General features: G+C 37.9%; 1 protein-coding gene across 2 annotated transcripts in view; it reads right to left on the reverse strand.

Moving 5' to 3' along the window:
* Positions 1–10,540: 10,540 nt before the first annotated feature.
* The window catches only part of cpda (carboxypeptidase D, a), a 57,744-nt gene continuing 45,609 nt past the window's right edge, over positions 10,541–22,675 (reverse strand). Inside the window, exons 14-21 of one of the 2 annotated variants that reach the window (XM_072589772.1) lie at positions 21,401–21,536; positions 20,330–20,479; positions 19,423–19,518; positions 18,328–18,389; positions 15,432–15,563; positions 14,066–14,251; positions 12,898–13,000; positions 10,541–12,415 (exon numbers count right to left, since the gene is read on the reverse strand). In XM_072589772.1, the coding sequence (XP_072445873.1) occupies positions 12,189–12,415; positions 12,898–13,000; positions 14,066–14,251; positions 15,432–15,563; positions 18,328–18,389; positions 19,423–19,518; positions 20,330–20,479; positions 21,401–21,536 (1,092 nt within the window). In that variant the 3' untranslated portion in view covers positions 10,541–12,188. Of the gene's footprint in view, positions 12,416–12,897; positions 13,001–14,065; positions 14,252–15,431; positions 15,564–18,327; positions 18,393–19,422; positions 19,519–20,329; positions 20,480–21,400; positions 21,537–22,675 lie in introns of both variants that reach the window. The other variant, XM_072589771.1, reaches the window with a different exon arrangement.

Below are 22,675 nucleotides of genomic sequence, written 5' to 3' on the forward strand. Positions count from 1 at the left end.
ATAATCTCAGAATAAGGGGTCACCTACTTAAAGCAGAGATGGGGAAGAGTATCTTCTCTCAGAGGCTAGTGAATCTGTGGAATTCTTGACGACAACCTATTCAAGGCTGAAATAGACAGATTTTAAATTAGTAAAGCAATTAAGGATTATGGGGAAAAGGCAGTGAATAGGAAATGAGGACTATCAAATCAGCCATGATCTCATTGAATGACAGAGTAGACTAATGTGCTGAAAGTCTAATTCTGTTGCTCCGTCTTATGTCTTGTGTACTACTCTTGTCTTTCTAGGTAGTAGGGGTTATGGGTTTGGAAGGTGCTGGTAAAGGATTCTGAGTGCATTATTGCTATGCATTTTGTAGATGGCGCACTGTTACCGGTGTCTGGATATTTTCTGAAATTGAGTCCTCTCATAATTGAAACAAACACTGAGAATGCTGGAGAAACTCAGCAGCGCTGGCAGCATCTGTAGAAAGAAAGCAGAGTTAACATTTCAAGACCTGTTATGGTAGATTTGGAGGAAGTGAGTGTTTAATCTGGAGGGCTGGGGCATGCCCATTAATGTGCCTGCTTTTTCTGGATGGTGTCACGTTTCTTGATAGCTGTTGGAGCTGCACTTGTCCAGTTAAGTGGAGAGTACTCCATTACGCTCATAACTCATGTTATGGACAGGAGACAGTTGTAGAACGATTTCTCCTTTTCTCAACTGACCACCAGAAGATAGATATACTGGAAAAGATTAGTTTTAACCCTTTAGTACTGTGACTTTTCAGATTTCTAGCTTCTGCAGTATTTTGTTTTTATTCTCCTGACTTGATGTCTGCAAACTTGAAATCACTTAAAGGTGGATGTCAAGGAAACCTTTTTATTACGAGAAGATCCAAATGACCACCATTCATTCCCCATGGCACAGGCACAGAAAGGGCTTTCTTTTAAATTTAAATCAAAAGGAAGGATAAACATTTTTTACACAGAATCTGTAATGTAATCATAACAAATACTTAGTCCTCATTCACACTAAACACACAACTTTAAAAGGTGATTTCTAAAGCTGAAGCATGCACTTAGTCCTGAAAGTTCTGAAAGTCAATATTGTACTAGTTTTCACGAAGGTTACCAGAAGCACTGTTGACCTGAATATACCCTCTTGGTTCACTGAAGGAGAAATGGATGTTAAAGATCTTTGTTCATTAAATCAGAATGGTTTAATACAGTGGGAGGTGATGGCCTAGTGACATTATCATTAGACTATTAATCCAGAGACCCAGATAATATCCTGAGGATCTCGATTCAAATCCCACCACAGCAGATTAAGAGTCTAATGGTGACCGTGAAACTGTTGCCCATTGTTAGGAAAAACCCATCTTGTTCTCTAATATCCTTCAGGGAAAGAAATCTACCATCCTTACCTGGTTTGGCCTACATGTGACTGCACTCACAGCAATGTGGTTGACCTTCAACTGGGCAATTAGGGATGGGCAATAAATTCTAGCCTAGCCAGTGATGGCCGTGTCTCATGAATTAGTTTTTAAAAATGTAAGGTTATTGGTATTTTTAGTTAAAGTTGTGGCCGAACCATGGAGTAAAATGATAATATGTAGGCATGAGAAAAGCTTCACTTCTTTGCTTGAGGTGACTTTTTGAGTCAGGATTCTTTCCTTTTTAAGATAGAATCTCTCCCTTCTGAGATCTTTTATCCACATTGCTTTCTCTTGGCTTCTTTAGGAATAATACAATATTTGCTATCTCAGCCAGTTTCTGTCACATGACCACAATCAATAATCCTATTAACCACACAAAAAAAAACTGATGGCATAAGCTATTGTTACAAATGGGGAATGAATGGTGGTCATTTGGATCTTCTCGTAATAAAATGGTTTCCTTGACATCCACCTTTAAGTGATTTCAAGTTTGCAGACATCAAGTCAGGAGAATAAAAACAAAATATTGCAGAAGCTAGAAATCTGAAGCTAAAGCAAAGCATGCTGGTAAATTTCTGTTCAGAAGTTATGAACTTTTAATGAAGAGTCATATCAGACACAAAACATTAACTTCTCTTTTTCTCTCCACATATCTGCTGAGTTTCTCCAGCGTTCAGATGTGGGAGGACTATTGTGACTCAAATTCAGAAAACATCCAGATACCTGTAACTGTTAATTCCACAAGGGATCTGTTGCATCTTACTATTTCTTCAATGGAAGGGTCCCCAGAAAGCCATTCCTATTTTAGTGATTTTACAGATACATGTCCAGGTATGAGTTAATCCTGTCTGCAAAGAAACTATAAAAATGCCACTTTTCCTCTTATCAGACTCCATTTTGTCATTAAATTGTCAAAGTTCTACGTTACTGAACAAAGAGACCTTGGAGTACAGGTTCATAACTCCTTGAAAGTGGAGTTGCAGGTAGATCGAATAGTGAAGAAGGCGTTTGGTATGCTTTCTTTTGTTGGTCAGTGTAATGAATACAGGAGTTGGGAGGTCATGTTGCGGCTGTACAGGACATTGGTTAGGCCACTGTTGGAATATTGCATACAATTCTGGTCTCATCTGGTCGGCATGAACAGGTTGGACCGAAGGGTCTGTTTCCATGCTGTACATCTCTATGACTCTATTTCTCTTAAAAAGTAAAATTGTCTATTGTCTTCATACATTTATTGGCCTTTGCCATAACTACAACACTTAGGCCTTGTAGACAGTGGACAGATTTTAGGGAGTCATCAGAGGTGATGGTTAGACTTTCTCTTATCAGAAATGGTCATTGCCTGGCACTTGTGTGGCATCAATGCTCATTGCCACTTATCAGCCCAAGCCTGAATTTTGTTTGGGTCTTTCTGCATGAAGAAATGAACCACTTCAATATAGCCACTTCATAAAAGTTTTTTATGGGTGTTTATTACCTAAGTACAAAAAAAGGCACATACGTCCATGTATTTGAATGCCACGTCTCTGAGAGATATGAATAGCACAAAGTTCTTGAGAAACAAAACACCAACACTTTAATAACAGGGAATGTTGATAGCACCACTATTTGTACTGTAAAATCCAGCCATAACCTGCTTATAGTTCTTAAAACAAATTTTGCCGTAACTGACTATCAATTTCAGACAGCCTTCACTTTCTTATCTCAAAGGTAAATATTATAAATAAATGATTCTTTCATACTCCTGTCGTATCAAACGAGAGCCAGCAGATGTGATCTATTTGGATTTCCAGAAGGCATTTGAAAAGGTGCCATACAGAAGGCTGATAAATGAGTCCATGCTGTTAGGGGCATGGTACTTGCATGTTTAGGGGATTGGCTGACTGATGGAAAGCTAGAGTGGGGTTAAAGGGGTCTTTTTCAGGATTTCAAAAGCTGACCAGTAGGCAGTGTTGGAACCACAACTGTTCACATTATACATCAACAATCTGGAAAAAGAAACTGAGGGCATTGTTGCTAAGTTTGCAAATTACACAAAGGCAGGTAGAAGGACAGGTAGTGTTGACGAAGCAGAAAGGCAGTAAACAAACTTGGACAGGCTAGGAGAGTGGGCAAAGAAGTGGTAGATGGAATATGATTTGGAAAAATGTGAGGTTATGCACTTTGGTTGGAAGAATAGAAGCGGAAAAACTTTGGAAATCTGAAGCACAAAGGGACTTAAGGTTAGCCTGCACATTCAGATAGCAATTAGGAAAGCAAATGCAATGTTAGCATTTATTTCAAGAAGGTTACGAACAAGATCAGGGATATACTGAGGTTGTATAAGACTCTGGTCAGACCACATTTGGAATATTGTGAGCGATTTTGGGGCCTATATCTAACAAAGTCTGCTGACTTTGGAGGAGGTCTGAGGAGGTTTACAAGAATGATTTCAAGGATGAAGGTCTTGTCATATGAGGAGCGGTTGAGGACTCTGGGTTTGAACTGCAAGGAGTTTAGAAGGATGAAAGGGGACCTATTGAAACTACAGAATACCAGGAGGCATGGATAGAGCGGAATTGGGGAAGATGTTTCCATTAGTAGGAGAGACTAAGACCCAAGGGCACAGCCTCAGGCTGAAAAGATGATCCTTTAGAACTGAGATGAAGAAATTCTTCAGCTAGAGTGGTATTTAAGACAGAGATAGACAGGTTTCTGTTTAGTAAGGGGATCAAGGATTATGGGGAAAAGGCAGGAGAATGGGGTTGAGAACCATATCAGGCATGATCAAATGGTGGAGAAGACGCTATGGGCCGAATAGCCGAATTCTGCTCATACATTTATGGCTTTATCCCTGATATTTTGGCACTAGATCATCATAAAATCAATCTGTCTGTAGATCTCATCGCATGTCTGTTTGTGTTTAGACATATCTAATTCCACTAATCCTTGCTAATTGCTGCTGCAGTCTAATGTACTGCTGTCTGTTCTACAATGTATTCACTTTTACAAGGCATCTTCAAACTAATCTTTCACTGCAAGATTTTATTCCAGCTATAGACTTTATTTATAGAATTTATACAAGTACATTATATAACTGTTTGAAATTCAGATTACACAAAGTGCCAAGCTAAATCAGTTTCTTTCAGTCATATGTTACTCATTACATTTGTAGTTATTTACAATATTCATTGCATGTCAAAAAGACGGCTTCAGAGATTTTACCAGTTTACAGCTCCTCAGTTTACTGTTGTTGTAAGACCTTAGACAGTGACTTTTCTCCATTGTCTCTATACCTGTGACAATGTTGTCACTTCAGCAATGACTTGGAGGTGCCAGTGTTGGACTGGGGTATTCAAAGCTAAAAATCACACAACATCAGGTTATAGTCCAACAGGTTTATTTGGAAGCACTAGCTTTCAGAGTGCTGCTCCTTCATCAGGTGGTTGTGGAGCCCCTTTAACAAGGTTATTTTGTTCTTGGATTTTTTTAAAAGAGATCATAAAGGCAGAGGTGCCAAAATATTTGGGAGGAGCTTAGATTAACAATGGTAGGGGTTTGGGTAGTTCTCCCACTTCAAGTTTTTTCTAGTTTGGTTTAACTGTAGCAGACAGAAGCTGCTGCAGTGCAGAAAGGTTCCAAGCCCCAACAGATGATTCCTCTCTGACCTTGCGCCCTGAAATCTCTTTGGAAGTTGTTCCTTCCTGCCTGTAAAAACCTTTTGTTTGAATTTACCTTTTGCTAAGGGGTGTGTTTATGGGCTGTTGCTGGATTGGAGCAGTTCCTTAGTTAAATTGCTTTGTTGGGTTAGTTAAATTTTCCAACAGTTGTTATTCTAAATTCCATTTTCTTTTGATTGTGTTTCAACTGTAGTGTTTAAATAAATTCTGTTTCTCTTGTTGCCAAGTGGTTTAACCAGCTGCACCATTCCTGGAATTTCCACTTCACATCTGCCTTTAAAGTAAGAAAAAAAGGTCTAGGCTACCTTCTTAAAATATGTTGAGGGGGGGGTCTGGCCTGGTCCATAACAAGCCACTGCCCCAAACCTTTTGTGTGTCCCTCAGCGCAGAATGTTGGACATTGGAATGTGCTGGTCTGCCACACTCCAGTGCAGACTATCAGCTCACATTAGAAGACAAGCAAGGTTCGAGAAGACTGAAGAGTGTCTTTCTTTGAGATGACAGTCCTCCAGCTATGATTGATGTTTGGCTTCTTGTGTAGCCCTTCAAACAGCTCAGAGCAGAGAGTCCTGTGTCACAGCCAACTGCAACAAAATCTTTGCATCTCTTTCAGGACGCTCTTTGGTGAATTTGCATTGTGTTAAAGGTTAGAGTATGTCTGTACATGAGAGAAGGACAAGATAGGGTTCCTAAGGATTCACCTCCTCATTTTCTAACTCGTGTGTGTTTAAAAACCACTCACTTCAAAGGAAGTCAAGACTTTGCAAGTATTGGGATCTGTTATTGTTCAGTCTTTTTCTCTGCATTAAGTTTGATCTTGCCGACAAACCGATAACTTGCAACATTGTGAGACCACTTAAAAGAATACTGACAGATTTGTACGCAATCTACTTCCCATTCTAGTTTTTCTGAAACTAAAAATGAATACAACTGCCATTTAGATTGTTAATTAATTGTATTAGAAAAACAATTAACACAGTGATAATGGATCAAGTGTTTCAGCTGTAAATATATGACTAGTTGGAGTATGGAGGAGGCAGGCTTGATGAAGGGTCCTTCCCAAAATGTCAAATCTCCTGCTCCTCTGCTGCTGCTTGAGCTGCTGTGCTTTTTCCAGCTTCACATTTTGTCGACTTACTTTCCAGCATCTGCAGTCCTCACTTTCGCCTAGTTGGAATATGGATATGACATAGTAAGCAATGCAGCAACTAGACTGTTGACTGAATACTTTCCATTTTTAAATGTATTAGATGTAACATTTTAACTTACATATTTTTGTTTACCTGCCAGATTACTGACTGGTAACTATAAATGACAGCTTTAAGTTTCATACCTGCTCCATATCTATTTCTAGAATTCTGTGGGTATTATATTCAACACTGCCATTAACTACCATCATATAAAATGTTGCATTATCTTCTAGTGTGGCAAACAGGGCAGTTTTACAAAATAAAACTGGCACACTTTGCCTATGAAAAGAATCTAGTGTTATACTTCTGTTTGCTTCATGCCTCTGCATTGTTTGTTGTGATTCAAAGCACAATATTTTACGCCAGCACAGCCACCTTCCAAATTGAGCTGACGTTAATCTTTAAGCAGCTGCAACACGTGCAGGAAATTCCTCTGCCACTCCAGTCACAAACTACAAACAGTATACTCACAGACAATATGATCACATGGCACAATTAACAATGTTAACAGGGTCATTAATCTTGACTGTGATGAAGTTGAAGGCATATGCTTTATCTTTGAGAGGGTGAAAGCTGACAAGCACCTGTCATGTCCAAGTATACTGGACAATTTGAAGATGTAACATTTGGGCTGTAAACTAGATAAATGAGTTGCTTTCACAACAGTTCGAATTTAATCAGTTTAAATTATGCCACAAGACACTAAATCCCAATTGAATTTGAATTTTACTGTTTTGACAACATCCAACCAATGACATGACGTGATGTCTTGGGGTATAAAAAAGCAGGCATTTTGGACAGTTAGCCAGAGAAAGAGCACCACCTGCCATTGTCAGACATACTGCCTGAAAACTCAAAAGAATGATAGCTTTTCATATGAAAAATCTGTGCAGCAGAAAACAGAAGATGATCCAGTGAGATCTACAAACAGAGGAAGATCAACACTATGGTTTTGAAAGTTGATTTGCTGTAATTTTAATACAGGCTTTATCAGATCAATACATTGTTATAGAGTGGGAGGCACATAACAAGTTTTCATGACAAAGGAGGTTTAGAGTTGTAAATAGTTGTTGTTTAATGTTCACTTTTGGAGTTAAGAATAAAATTGTTATTTTTTTCATTAAATAGTGGAATTTAGGTAGTTCTCTGTCACTCATACTTTAACAGATTACGAGGTGAGGTGAGCTTGTGTGTGTTTGGTTTAATTATCAGAAGGGTTTACCACCATGTTGCAACACTATTTATAGCCCCAAAGTTGGTTAGGCACAAATTCTTAAATTTCCACAAACACTGTGGAAGCTTCACATAAAAACTAGTAGACCACTTAGACCCCAAACTTATTCTACAATTCTGTTAGATCACAGCTGATCCGATTGTGACCTCAATCTCACTTTTCTGCAAGCCTTGTACTCTTAGACTTTCATAAGAGTTTTTCTTTCAGTCCTTGAAAATATTCAAAGACCTGACTTCCGCACTCTTCGGGGACAGGTGTTTCAGAGATTCTTGACCATTGGAGAGAAAAAAAACCTCCATCTGTTCTAAATGGAAGACTCCTTATTTTTAAACTGTATCACCCTAAGTTGTTAAGTATAGGCCAGTTAGTCTGACATTTGCTGTTGGGAAAATGCTAGAATCCATTGAGGAAGAAATAGCAGGATATTTAGAAAAGCTTAATATAAAATAAAATCTATGTGGTTTTGTGAAAAGGAAAACATGTTTGACAAATTTAAGAGCTCTGCGGATATCAAAAACAGTTTACAAAGGGGAATGGGTACATGTAATGTATTTTGAATTTTCAGACCACAACAGAAAAGGTCTCAAAAGAATTGCACAAAGTAGGAGCTCACCAGTATCAGGGACATTGCATTAGCATGGATTAAAGATTAGTTAGCACATGAAAGATGGTGTTGGGATTAATGGGTCTTTTTCGGGTTGGAAAGATGAAACCAGTGCCATAATGATCAACCCCAAAGTCTCAATAATTTATTTATATTAGTGACTGGGGAGGGGTTAGAGTGCAATGTTTCCAAATTTGCTGATGGTACAAAAATAGGTGAGAGGGCATGTGGGATGAGGGTAGGAGGAACTTGCAAGGTGATATGGATAGGTTGAACGAGTAGGCAAAAACTTGGCAGCCGGAGTTTAATGTGAGGCAGTGTGAAACAGTACACTAATGTAAGAACATTCAAATGAAAGACTATTATTTATATGGAGAAAGATTCCTAAGAAATGCATTGCAGAGCATTTTCTTTTGCATGAAACACAAAGTTAGCTTACAGGTGCAACGAATGTCAAGGTGGCAGAGGAATTTTGGCCTTTATTGCTAGGGGTTAGGAGTTTCAAACAGGGCAGTTTTGTTCTTACAGTATATGTAGCCTCAATAGCCCCTTATAGAATACTCTGTACAGTTTTGTTCCCATATTTAATAAAGGACATACTGGAGTTGGACACACTTCAAAAGCAATTCACAGGTTTGATTCCTTGGGTGAACTGGTTGACTTATCAAAAACAGCTTTTAATCAATCATTAGACTTTAGAAGAACGACAGACTGATGTTAATGAAACATACAGGAATGAGGAAGCAAGACAGGGTGGATATTGGGATGCTACCAATCATGGAGGAATGAAGCCAGAAGACAGTTACACAATCAGGGGACACTTGTTTAAAACTGAGATGCAGAGGACTTTTCTCTCAGAGGTTAGTGAACGCTTGGAATTCTCTATCAGAGAGTTGTGGAGGCTAGATAATGTATTTAAAGATGAGGTAGATAGATTTTAGCAATATCACTGAGTTAATGGCTGGTGTGAGGGGGGTGTAGCAGATTAGCCAAAGTCTTCTTAATTGGCATAATGGGCTGAAGAGTCTAGTTTGTGCCTATTTGCATTTCTACAACTGAAATTTGTGTTTAAAAAAACACACGCTGAGCACTGTACTGAAGTTCAATTTCAATACATTTTTAAAGGCTCAAAAGAACTTCCCAATCTAACAACTGACATTTTGAAACTGGTCGAATTAGATATAGGACGTGCAGTGAGTTTTGAGAAGATTTGTAGCTCAGGTTGAGGTTCTGAATGTAAGTTTGCTCGCTGAGCTGGAAGGTTCACGTTCAGACGTTTTGTCACCATACTAGGTAACATCATCAGTGAACCTTTGGACGAAACATTGCTGATGATTCCTGCTTTCTATTTATAGGTTTGAGTTTCTTTGGGTTGGTGGTAGTATCATTTCCGGTTCTTTTTCTCAGAGGGTGGTAAATCAGGTCCAAGTCAATGTGTTTGTTGATCGAGTTCCGGTTGGAATGCCATGCTTCTAGAATTTCTCATGTGTGTCTCTGTTTGGCTTGTCCTAGGATGGATGTGTTGTCCCAGTCGAAGTTGTGTCCTTTCTCATCTGTATGTAAGGATATTAGTGAGAGGGGGTCATGTCGTTTTGTGGCTAGTTGATGTTTATGTCTCCTGGTGACTAGTTTTCTGCCTGTTTGTCCAATGTGCAATTGAAATTTGACAGGGTTGCAGCAGATAGACTGCACATTATACACTCCATCCAATTTCGACAATGTTATAAAATGTGTTAGCTTGCTTCTCCAGGTTGGTTTCAGTGAACAGCTGACCTCAAATCACATTCAAACAAAAGACATTATTGATTTCAGTTGACTTGGGAAGAATCATTTTTGGATCAATTCAGACTTTATGATGAAAGGTATTACATTTTAAAACCAATATAAAGCAAAAGGTTAATTTACTTTAGAAAATGAATAACTACATGAAATGACACTGCCTTTAGAGTATCTGATAGATCAAAGGACAGTTTTACACCTTGGCTAGTCTACATATTCTGATTTAGTGTTTGATTGTACAATTTTATTATTAAAGATAGAATTGAAAAGTAACGCTCAAATTATTTGTTAAGTCTAATGTAAAATAGAATTTTACCAAACATTCCTAGATTTTTCCCCACCAAAATACTTTAGAACATTTTTAATCTTTTGCAATAAATACTCTGTTCAATTATTTCATTTTAGGTTCCTTGAATCAGTTGAAACAGCCAACTTTTAAATTTTTGACATTTTGATATTTTTTCCAATTGGTGCCCTTTGTCACATCAATAATGATTAGGTAGTATAAAGAAAAGCAATTTTGACTCAAAGTTGACTCAGTCAGCTTTGATAGTCACTTTGTTTATTCCATGTGCAATTTATCAAAAGGGAACTAAGTGACCCATGTGAGCACTGTTTAAACATTGAATATACCACCATAAACATACATGTGCTAGATAAAGCATTTATTTTTAGATGCCAAAACCTTTCACTGAAACCCAGTGACATCACCACAAAATGAAAATATGAAAAATTTAAGGCATCACAGCATATAATCAAATACACAATATTGATAAAATGTTTTGTGCAAAAAGTACAAATGAACAATGATACTAACTTTCTGAAGTGATTTTCCAAACACAATGGAGTGACGAACTTAAGTACAGTGAATCGTTTCTTAATAAATTGAATATCATCTAACAATATGAATTAGGTGTTTTTGGCAATGCTGTATTTCTGGTGATCATATACTGTATTTAGGCAATTCAGGTGTACATTCAGTGGCACACACTGAAAACACACATACAAACATTCACTCACACCTACAAAGAGTTCATTATTCTATGACCCTTCACCCACATTCAATGCATCTCTACAGTATATTGAAAAAATTTACACCAAGATCCAGACTATAAAAACTATGAAAAAAATATGCTTCAAACAGCATATATGATAGGACCATAAATTCTAGTTTTACTTCAGTAGTCACCTCTACCATCATCATGATTCAAATTAAGCAATTTCACTGCCTAAGATATTTCATAATTTATATAATAAAAGAACACCTTGAAAATTAGATGTTCAGTTCTAACATTTGTAATTCCAATTGAGAAATCTCCAACTATAAAATGATCCAGTGTGCATAAAAAATAAATTCAAAAATAAAAGGATAACCATGACAAATTTGAAGATGCCATTTTCATAAATGGTTCATTTGGTTTTTGTTCCCTCTAACCTCTGCCTGCACATTGTCCATCCCTGCCCCCTACCAAAATTGTCTGGTTCTCAAATGTATACAACCTATTGCTAATTGCAGAGACTGCATTTGATGTATAAAGAACATATCATTGACCATTTTTAAAATATTAGTTTTGAATTACAAACCAATGACAAATTTCATTTGCTTGTATTTTATGGAGCAAAATAAAACTGCAAAAAGTGGGATATCAAATTTTTAAATTAATGTGGATCAGAAGGCAAACATATACACAAGTCACTTTTCCTTCTATTGTAACACTGGCAAGATTTAGACAACATAAAGCTTCATATGCCTTCAATTAAAAATTGCCCACGGTTTGAAATTAGCATGTACAATCCAGACAAAATGACAGTAGCAGCACTGCACAATTCTTTCCAATTCACTCCATTTCTTTTGAAAACTTTGTTTATACAAAATATCGAAAAGTTCGCAAAAATAAATGAACAGTTGTTTTAAAAAGGTGGTTAACAGACATTTCTCTTCTTAAAAATGGAGAAGTGAAAGGTATACTGTATCTTTAAATGTTGGCATAAGTTTGCAGTATGGTCAGGCAGAGGCTCAGATGGTAGATATGGTGCAACAACATTCTTCATGTGGTTGACCCTTAACCACAATACAAGGTCAGCAGTCAGTTCAGGGTATGTGCAATGCTCAAGTGATGGTGCAAACTGCCATTCCTCCTTGTAGCAACTACGTTTTGAAAAAAGGATAACTATATGTTATAAAAATCACTCCAACATTTCCCAAATGTGCAGTAGATCAGGCAAATCCTCTGTTCGGGTTAATGCTTATTTGTTCATTTTACTTGGCAAAAAGATAACATTTCTGCCAGTCCAGCTAGATATGTTAATGTTTATTAATATACAGAGTGTCATCTTCACTTTCAGTTTCATCCTGAAATTCACTGCTGAGAAGAGATTTCTTTGAACCCATGGACATCATTCGGATCTCATCTTCGTATTCATCTCTATGCTGCCTCAAACGATGAAAGCCATCTTTTTGGTGATTGGACTTGATAGCGCAAACACACCAAATGATGCAAGCTGTCACAATTATTGCAGAGATGGTTGCACCTAATGGAAAAAAGGTAAAAATATTTGTTGTTTAGTTTCATTCACTTTATAGCATTACACAAGCTAGAGAGACTGCTTCACCCAAAATAGAGAACAGAAACTGCTATTGACATATGTAAAATAGTTCTGTCAAAACTGATTACATTCAATGTTTAAATTAGAGACCAATACAACTTCAATGCTAAACCAAGGGAAATACACAGTTAAACAAGCAATTCAAAAATAAAACAATTGGCCTGCTCGCTTCAACTTTGCTACATTTCCACAATAAACAGTGGGAAAAAGATTTCTCAAATTTCTAAAGGGATTGTAGAACAAATTCTGGTTTTTAACTAAAAGGATGACCACATGAGAGTTAAACATGATCAAATTATTAATGTTGATTGTACAAATTGCTAATTTTAAATCTGAAACTATAACTTACTGTTAATAGAAATTTTAGCACAGATAACTCAATGCTGCCTCATGATATCAATTCTTACCTGCTGCTGTAACTACCAGTTCTCTGGGGAGACCAAATAATTTATTATCCAGCTCAACAACTATTATCAATGAGGTGGCAGCTTCAGAAGGGGATACAAACACCTATTGCACAAAAATGGAATTAATACAACTTTTAATTTTCAAACAGAGAAGAGTGTAAATTTATATTTCCTAAATGTGGAGGAGACCAGAAAGCAAGACTCTTATACATCATGACCTCTTTTAAAGTTCAACTAAATTTTAGTGCGAGAATATATTGAATGAAAATAAAAGCAAATACTGTACTGAAAATGAAAAGAAACAGCACATATCTCAAGTCTGTGAAAAAGAGATAGTTTAATATTTCACTTGCAAATGCTCAGATCCTGATATTAGTTTAAAAAAATGATCCAGTCGTAAGCATCACTGCAGGGCCAGTTAACATCCAATAATACTAAGCAACCAATTCCAGGGCTACTGATTTTGTGAAGGAAGAGTGATATAGTTCTTAGTCAGGGTGGATTGTGATTCAGAAGGGAATATTGCTGGTGATGTACTTGTTGCCCTTAGATCTTCACTATTTGGAAGAACAAGTATGGAAAATGCTGTCAAAGCAGCCTTGGCAGCTGCTGCACTGCATCTTTTACATGGTATACACTGCAGCCGATGGGTGGCAATTGCGATGGCAGGGTCAACCAGGTGAATTCGAATGAGGGTCACTGGACCTGAGATGTTAACTCTGCTTTCTCTCCACAGACATTGCCAGCCCTGTTGAAGTTTTCCAGCAATTTGTCTTTGCTGCCAATCAAGTGTGCTGCTTTGCTTGGATGGTCTCAAGTGCTGTTGGAGATACACTTGATGCAAGTGGAGAGTATTCCATCATATTCCTGCCTCACACGTACAGGTACTGGACTGGCTGAATCACAAGGTGAATTACTTGCTGCAGAATTTTAAGTATTTGACCTTCCTTTTAAATAAAGTATTTAAATGGCTAGATGTGGGTGTACCCTACCCCAACTGGATTGGGGTGTTTCACGGCAGCAGCTCAAACTCACCAATTAGGGATGGACAATGAATCCCTGCCATGAGCCCACATTACGTGTATTAAAAAGTCTGTAGTCTAAAAGCATCTGGAGTAAAACTGACCTCAGCAGCTCCATATTTAGAGAATGTACTTAGATTTTCTACCTGCTTGCGCTGATGCTGGTATCCTGCTGCAAGTGCATCAATATGATGTGACCCCGGAGACAGGAGAACATGAAAATAACCCATTTCCGAAGTCAGAACTTTAACACCTTCATTCAGAATAATATTTGCATTTGGAATTGGATTTCCAGCTTTATCAGTTACCATTCCTCGTAAGCCTTTATGAACCTGAGGAGAACAACCTCAGCTTAGAAAATAGATACAAGGTACTTAAAATAGCCTTATATTACATCCGGAAAACTGAAAACAGCAATCGGAAAAGCTAAAAATAAACTTTTTCCACAATAACACTTGAATTTATCATTCTTCTGGCTTATCACTATGGATTCTATTGATTGAAATTGGGGAGTTTTAAAAAAATTGATTGAGAATATTTTGACGACTATAACTTCCCTCCATATTATAAAGTTGGGATTACCCACCTTTTTTCCTTTGCGGTCTTACAAACTCTGGTGTAGAAATTCCATTTTCCAATTAATTTGTGTAGATTAAGATTCTGATGCCAACATATTCAGGATGTTCCAGTATGCAATTTAGTGAACTGGACAAGTCTAGCATTTTGAGATTTTGCAGGTTAAGAAAGCAAATGTAATGTTGTCATTTATCTCAAAAGGGTTGGAATGTTAAAGCAGTGATATGCTACAGAGACTTTATAAAGCTCCGGCTAGGCCTTATTTAGAATACGGTGTCCAATTTTGGGCCCCACACCTCAGGAAGGACATACTGGCACTGGAGTGTGTCCAGCAGAGATTCACATGGATGATCCCTGGAATGGTAGGCCTAACCTACGATGAATGGCTGAGGATCCTGGGATTGTATTCATTAGCGTTTAGAAGGTTGAGGGGAGATCTAATAGAAACTTACAAGATAATACATGGCTTAGAAAGGGTGGACACTGGAAATGTTTCGGTTAGGCGGGGATACTAGGACCCGTGAACATAGCCTTAGAATTAGAGGCTGTCAATTTAGAACAAATTAGGAGACACATCTTCAGCCACAGAGTGGTGGACCTGTAGAATTCATTGCCACGGAGCACAGTGGAGGCTGGGACGTTAAATGTCTTCAAGGCAGAGATTGATAAATTCTTAATCTTGCAAGGAATTAAGGGATACGGGGAAGAGTGCGGGTAAGTGGCATTGAAATGCCCATCAACCATGACTGATTGATAGACCGAATGGCCTTACTTCCACTCCTATGTCTTATGCTAAGATACAAATATTAAACAGAATAGATCAGTAAATAAGAAATATCTTCACAAACAGAAGCAAATGCCTTGGGTTTAATTGTCAGGTGCGACATGGCAGCAGACACCTCTGAATTGATGAGGAATTGGACAATACATGCTTACCTCAACAAGCATACTGAGTAAAGACTTCTTGTTCTCATTCCAAATTGTAGCAAGCTCTTTGACACGTGGGAAGTTACAGCAGCCTGTGTAAACTGTGATCTCAGGACAGTGACCGTAGGTTACACTAAAATCCTGGCAAGATAACAAAACAAATCACTAAGAGGTGTTAATGAAGGGATTAAAATGTAATTACTTTATCTGAAACATAAATTCCATGAGATTTTTAACCACAAATAAGGGAGGCATTCAGTCTCAAACCACAAAACTAAGCATTGCACAAGATCAAATTTCAGGTGTGTCTTTATTGCTGGTTGGATTTTATTTGGAATTTTAGCTAGCACCACAATTCCTATTTGGGGAATAAAATCAATTTTATTCTTCAGATGTAAGGGAGTCAGGTGAAGTGGATAAACATTTAAATTGTTGTATTCTATGACTGAGAAAGTCTTCAATATATCATTAAAAGGTTTACACTTTACATTGCAGGATTCTGTACAGGGCAGGTGACTGAGGTGTTCGTGGGGGAAGCACTTTGGAGTCAGCGACCATAATTCTATTAGTTTGAAAATAGTGATGGAAAAGCATAGACCAGATCTAAAAGTTGAAATTCTAAATTGGAGGAAGGCCAATTTTGATGGTATTAGGCAAGAACTTTCAAAAGTGGACTGGGCGCAGATGTTGGCAGGTAAAGGGACGTCTGGAAAATGGGAAGCCTTCAGAAATGAGATAATGAGTGTCCAGAGAAAATATATTCCAGTTCGGGTGAAAAGAAAGGCTAGCAGGTATAGGGAATGCTGGATGACTAAAGAAATTGAGGTTTTGGTTAAGAAAAAGGAAGCAAGCATACGGCAGGTATAGACAAGAAAGATCAAGAGAATCCATAGGGTATAAGGCAGTAGGAGTATACTTAGAAATCAGGAGGGCAAAAAGGGAACATGAGATAGCTTTGGCAAATAGAGTTAATGAGTGTCCAAAGGGTTTTTACAAATACATTAAGGACAAATAGGCAACTAGGGAGAGAATAGGACCCCCCAAAGATCAGCAAGGCGGCCTTTTTGTGGAGCCGCAGGAGATGAGACAGATACTAAACAAGTATTTTACATCAGTATTTACTGTGGAAAAGAACATGGAAATATAGAATGTAGGGAACTAATTGGTGGCATCTTGAAAAATGTTCATATTACAGAGGAAGTGCTGGATGTCTTGAAACGCATAAAAGTGGATAAATCCTCAGGACCTGATCAGGTGTACCTGAACTCTGTGGGAAACTAGGGAAGGGATTGCTGGGCCTCTTACTGAGATATTTGTATCACCGATAGTCACAGGTGAGGTGCTGGAAGACTGGAGGTTGGCTAACGTGGTACCACTGTCTAAGAAAGGTGGTAAGGACAAGCCAGGGAACTACAGACCAGTGAGCCAGATGGCAGTGGTGGGCAAGCTGTTGGAGGGAATCCTAAGGGACAGGATGTACATGTTCTTGGAAAGACAAGGACTGATTAGAGATAGTCAACATGGCTGTATGGGAGGGAAATCATGTCTCAAACTTGATTGAGTTTTTTGAAGAAGTAACAAAGAGGATTGATGAGGGCAGAGCAGTAGATGTGATCTATATGGACTTCAGTAAGGCGTTCGACAAAGATCCCCATGGGAGACTGGTTAGCAAGGTTAGATCTCACGGAATACAGGGAGAACTAGCCATTTGGATACAGAACTGGCTCATAAGGTAGAAGACAGAGGGTGGTGCTGGAGGGCTGTTTTCAGACTGGAGGCCCGTGGAGTGCCACAAGGATCAGCACTGGGTCCACTAAATGTCCACTCATTTTATATAAATGATTTGGATGTGAACATAAGAGGTATAGAAGGTTATCTCAGATTACAACGGGATCTTGATCAGATGGGCTGAGAACAGGCAGAATGAGTTTAATTTAGATAAATGTGAGGTGGTGCACTTTGGGAAAGCAAACGTTAACAGGGCTTGTACACTTAAATGGTATGGTCCTAGGGAGTGTTGCTGAACAATGAGACCTTGGAGTGCAAGATCATAGCTCCTTGAACGTGGAGTCGCAAGTATATAGGATAGTGAAGGCAGCGTTAATATGCTTTCCTTTATTGGTTAGAGTATTGAGTACAGGCGTTGGGAGGAGATCATGTTGTGGCTGTACAGGACATTGGTTAGGCCACTGTTGGAATATTGCGTGCAATTCTGGTTTCCTTCCTATCGGAAAGATGTTGTGAAACTTGAAAGGGTTCAGAAAAGAATTACAAGGATGTTGCCAGGGTTGGAGGATTTGAGTTATAGGGAGAGGTTGAATAGGCTAGGGCTGTTTGTCCCTGGAGCGTCGGAGGCAGAGGGGTAACCTTATATAGGTTTATAAAATCATGACAGACATGGAAAGGATAAATAGACAAAGTATTTTTCCTGGGGTGGGGGAGTCCAGAACTAGAGGGCATAGGATTAGGGTGAGAGGGGAAAGATATAAAAGAGACCTAAGGGGCAACGTTTTCACACAAAGGGTGGTGTGTGTATGGAATGAGCTACTATAGAAGTGGAGGAGGCTGGTACAATTGCAACATTTAAAAGGCACCTGGATGGGTATATGAATAGGAAGGGTTTGGAGGGATATGGGCCAAGTGCTGGCACGTGAGACTAGATTGGGTTGGGATATCTGGTCGGCATGGATAAGTTGGACTGAAGGGTTTGTTTCCGTGCTGTATATCTCTATGACACTGACACAAACTGTTTCAACATGCAACCAGCCATAAGAGGGCAGCACAGGAAGAGCAGATAGCACTTGCTTCTGCTGAACTAATCAGGTGATTTTAAAACTAGAATGCCTGCCAGATCTTCAGTTACACTTCTGACATTGGCTTCATAATGTCAATATTTAATACTCACCTTCATGCTATGCATGTGACCATGCCATTGTGCACCACGTACAACACCATCAGGGATGTTTTCTTCTGAAACAGATTAAACCAATGAATGCTGTAAACTTCAGATGCCAGAAGCAAATTGAAGTAAACAGGTCTTCTATCACAGTTCACAATAACAATTTCTAATTTGCATGCAGCATAAAGGAAGTGACCAGAAATAAACATTTATAAGATCACATGGAGTCAGGAGCAATTAATTACCTTGGACACAGGATTGGCTAGCAAAGCAGGGACCTGGGATAAACAAATCTTACTTTGGTTGGCAAGATGCAACTAACCAATGCCACAGGGTTTGGGCCTCAACTATTTACAATCTGCATTAATGACTTGGATGCAGGGATAGAAAGTACTTTAGCTAAATCCAAAAGTAATATAATAGCATAGCAATTTACGGTCATACATTTTTAACTGATTCTTTGTGGAATTTCCTTTTGTGCTGTTGATTTACCTACAATATTAGATTTCCTGCATTAGCCCACTGTTTTAGATCCAAAATTTTGCTAGTTGGATGTAGGCCAAGAAACCAGTGAACAAGAGGGCTGACAGTGTTTAGTAGCCAAAGGAAAAAGCATTGCAAATTGAGGAATGAAACTGGATATGCTATCTAGAATTCATAAGAACATATGATCTAGGAGCAGGCTGATCAGACTGTGGTTTCAAATCCATACTCTTGCCTATCCCAGATAATCTTTGAAACCCTTGCTAGCCTTAAGAGCATTCAATGACCCTACCTCCACTGCTGAGGGCAAGTACCAAAGCCCCACAATCCCTCTAAAGACAATCTCTTCCTACCTCAGTCTTAAATAAGAGATCCATTATTTTCAAACTACTGTTCCCTCCATCTAGACTTGGGATGCAAAATCAGTTCCAGATTAAAACATCTTTATATTGTAGGCACAAAATCTGACTTAGTCAAAAGTTTATCTGAATGCTTGATCTGGGGTTGCAAAATACATGATAGCTCTCAAAATTTCCAATGTTAATGCAATTACATTGGATTTGTGCAAAATGAAAATAATGAGATCCAACAAAGTTAAGTATTATTGTAAATTCTCACCTGTGTTATCAGGACAGCCTGGATGACCCAAATGCATTTTAGGGTGATTGTCAGAATAAACTATGGCCAAGTATTTCAGGGTTTCCTCATTTGCCACTGTTGAGAAAACAGGTAATAGAGGAGTGATGGGGTAGTCTTCTACCTTCACAATATGCAGCAAAACATTGCTCATAGAGTAAGAGCTTTTGCTTTTTCTTCCTCACGTTAGAGCCTTTCAAAATGAATTTTTATTGCAAAAAAAAAAAAGGCTTGTGAATACATAAACAATTACTGGATACAGATTTCTCAGAATGCACAAGATGCCAAACCTTCCATATTCAACTAGCTTTGGGTCTTTGTGCCTCACTGCTTTTTATTATCTCTCATATTCAATAAAGCAGCATCAAAAGATAATAAATACCTCATGACTTCAATTTCTTTTATTCAAACGAAATACCCTTGATACAGATAAGTTTGGGGTTTGTAGAAAAGCTACAAAAAATGGTAATTGAAATAGTAAATAGATATGCAGATGGGAAAACAAACAGAAATTCCAGGACTCCAGCTCTGGTACCTTTGCAACTTCTAATATTAAACATTTCAGGAGGAAATTTGGCACTGCATTCAAAGTCACCAAACTTCATTTTATCTTCTCACCTGCCATCCATGTCACTTAATTGTGATCAACAGATGAACCCAATTTAATACTTTTAAAAAAAAACTCATTAGCTTGCGGACGTTAAACTGATTGCAACTTTCATGTACTTCAAAATTACCAGAAGAGGTTTGCCAAACCCCAACATAGTAAACAAACCACCCTGCGAGAGTAACAAAATAACTTTACAGAGTCAACACAAAATACTTCACCATTAGGACAAGGTAAGTTGAATTTAATGTGGAATAAACATGGGATACAATAAATACATACCTGTTTGTACAGGCTTATCGTAAGGATATGTAGTAAGAAGAGAGCCACCATCCAAAACAACAGATAATGTAAATCCTTGGTGGAGGATCAGTTGCTTGACTATCGCTCTAGTCTCAGGTTGCATCTCTGAGAATTGCTCAGAGGAGTTTCCTGGTAAAATACAAGTGTTGTACTTTTACTATTTACAATGCAGTCTTCAAGATACATTCCTAACCAGTCTCTGTGAAAATGTCACTAACACTTGGATTTGATAAGAAAAAAAAGTGGAAGCATAGTACTGCATAATATTCAAGATCATGTATTATGAACTGAAGAATGATTTAAAGTATACAGTGAATTCAACACATTAATTTTTAAATAACACAATGAAAAGTGATCAGTTACACTAAAATTCTGAATTATTGAGGGAGTTGAAATCAACAAGATCATTCATTTTGGTTATAAGTTTATAACTGAAAATTATTTGGGCTGGATAACTTCAGTATCTGTAACATTTTAAATTCGATATATTGAAAAAAGCCATCAACGAGTCAGCCTTTATATTTTTTTCCCTTCAATACGTTAATTCAACCTGTTCAGATGTGTTATGACAACCATGAAGGTAGGTAGAGTTTGAATCTGATCTTGCTGCTCAGGATGTGGTCAGTACGACGGTGCCACAAGCTCCCAATCTTCAGCTTTGTTACAATACTCAAATATTGATCTAATACCTTTACCAATTTGATTTGATAAGAAAACAATGGAAGCACAGTACCGTATGCACAATATTCAAGATCTTCAGAAAACATGATTGGGTTAAACAAATTCCTCCTTTGGCTGAACTCAAGGTAGTCAGGGTAGCATAGCGATAAGCAATGATCCCAAAACAAAACATCTCCATTCTAAGGTAATGAGATAACTTTGCTATTTGCTAAACAAATTTTACACATGGTATGGACTAATTAAAACAATATTGGTTACAACTGTGACAAAATATGGTTTGAAACTTTAGTTTCTATATTGAAAGTAATCCAAAATCAGTAGCCTAGGTTAGTCTTGGAAATAAAACAGCTACCAGTTTTAGTACATTACCCATGAAATCACTGTCCAAATCTTTTCCATTTACATTGGTCAGTCCAATTCTCGACGTACACTGCCCTTCTTGGGCAATTTCTCTACCATCTGGGTTCACGGATGGTACTATCACAATCTTTGTCTCTTTAATTAACTGGAGAGAAAAAAAATTAATTTAGCTTTCACTAGCTTAGACAATATATCTTTAAGTACAAGCTTAACTCACATGCACACTTTACAACAATCATGTTTGATTGTTGTAAACTGCAGTTAACAAAGTACTTTCAAAATTTTAAAGTCAATAATTCAAAGACAAAAGCCAATAAATTAAAACTGAAAAACATGTGACTGCAAAACACTTCACACTGCATTTTTAAAAGCTAATACAAATGTGAAACTAAATATATAAATCAAATGTTTTTGGAGTTGAATTTTACTTATGTGCACCAACATTCAAGATTCCAGTATCTGTTGCTCAGTTATGAAATGTAATAGTCACATTTCATAAGGGTTTGTTTCGGGGTTTAATTCATGAGTTTCTGATGAGATTCAGGAAGCACAGACAATCTAATGGTTTGGAGATGTTTGTGTTCGACTGGGGTGTACAAAGTTAAAAATCACACCAGGTTATAGTCCAACAGGTTTATTTGTAAGCATTTGCTTTTGGAGCGCTGCTCCTTCAAGTGGTTTCTAATGGCTTTCACTTTTCACAATCTGGCTGCATCTATTTTGACTACCAAATTCAGCTCCTCATATCAAGGCCACCAAGTTTTCCTGCAATTCAAAATTATAGATTTAAGCATGTACTTTGGGCAGCTAACAGTGCCCAAATGGATTGTGCTTGTAACGGCAATTATGAGGAATGATCTTTCTTAACCATTTTTTATATACTGGTTTGTTAGCATTTTCACCAGCAGGGCAGATGACAGCAATGGTCGAATGTTAAATGATATTGCTGCAGCACTGTCACCAAAAATTGTGTCATCAACAATTTTTAAAAAAACTTTGGTGCAGGAGGAGACCATTTTGTCTGGACTGGCTTTTAATGCTGTTAGGGTTTCTGGATCTACCAACCTTAAAGGCAGCAAATTCAAGACTGGCAACATTCCACAAATGAAAAGATTTCTCTTCAGCCTCCTTTATTCAGTGCTTCAAATAAGTGAAGTCTGTGTTGAGAAATGGGCTGCTCTGATCCAGTGAATTCAGGCCTCAATTTTGGAATAGAATCTATCCCTCCTCAGCCTCATTGTTCTGAAAAAAAAAACCCAACCCTAGTCTGTGTCTTCTCCTGGA

The sequence above is a fragment of the Chiloscyllium punctatum genome, chromosome 19 (genome assembly GCF_047496795.1).
Source record: "Chiloscyllium punctatum isolate Juve2018m chromosome 19, sChiPun1.3, whole genome shotgun sequence".
Taxonomy (NCBI): Eukaryota; Metazoa; Chordata; class Chondrichthyes; order Orectolobiformes; family Hemiscylliidae; genus Chiloscyllium; species Chiloscyllium punctatum.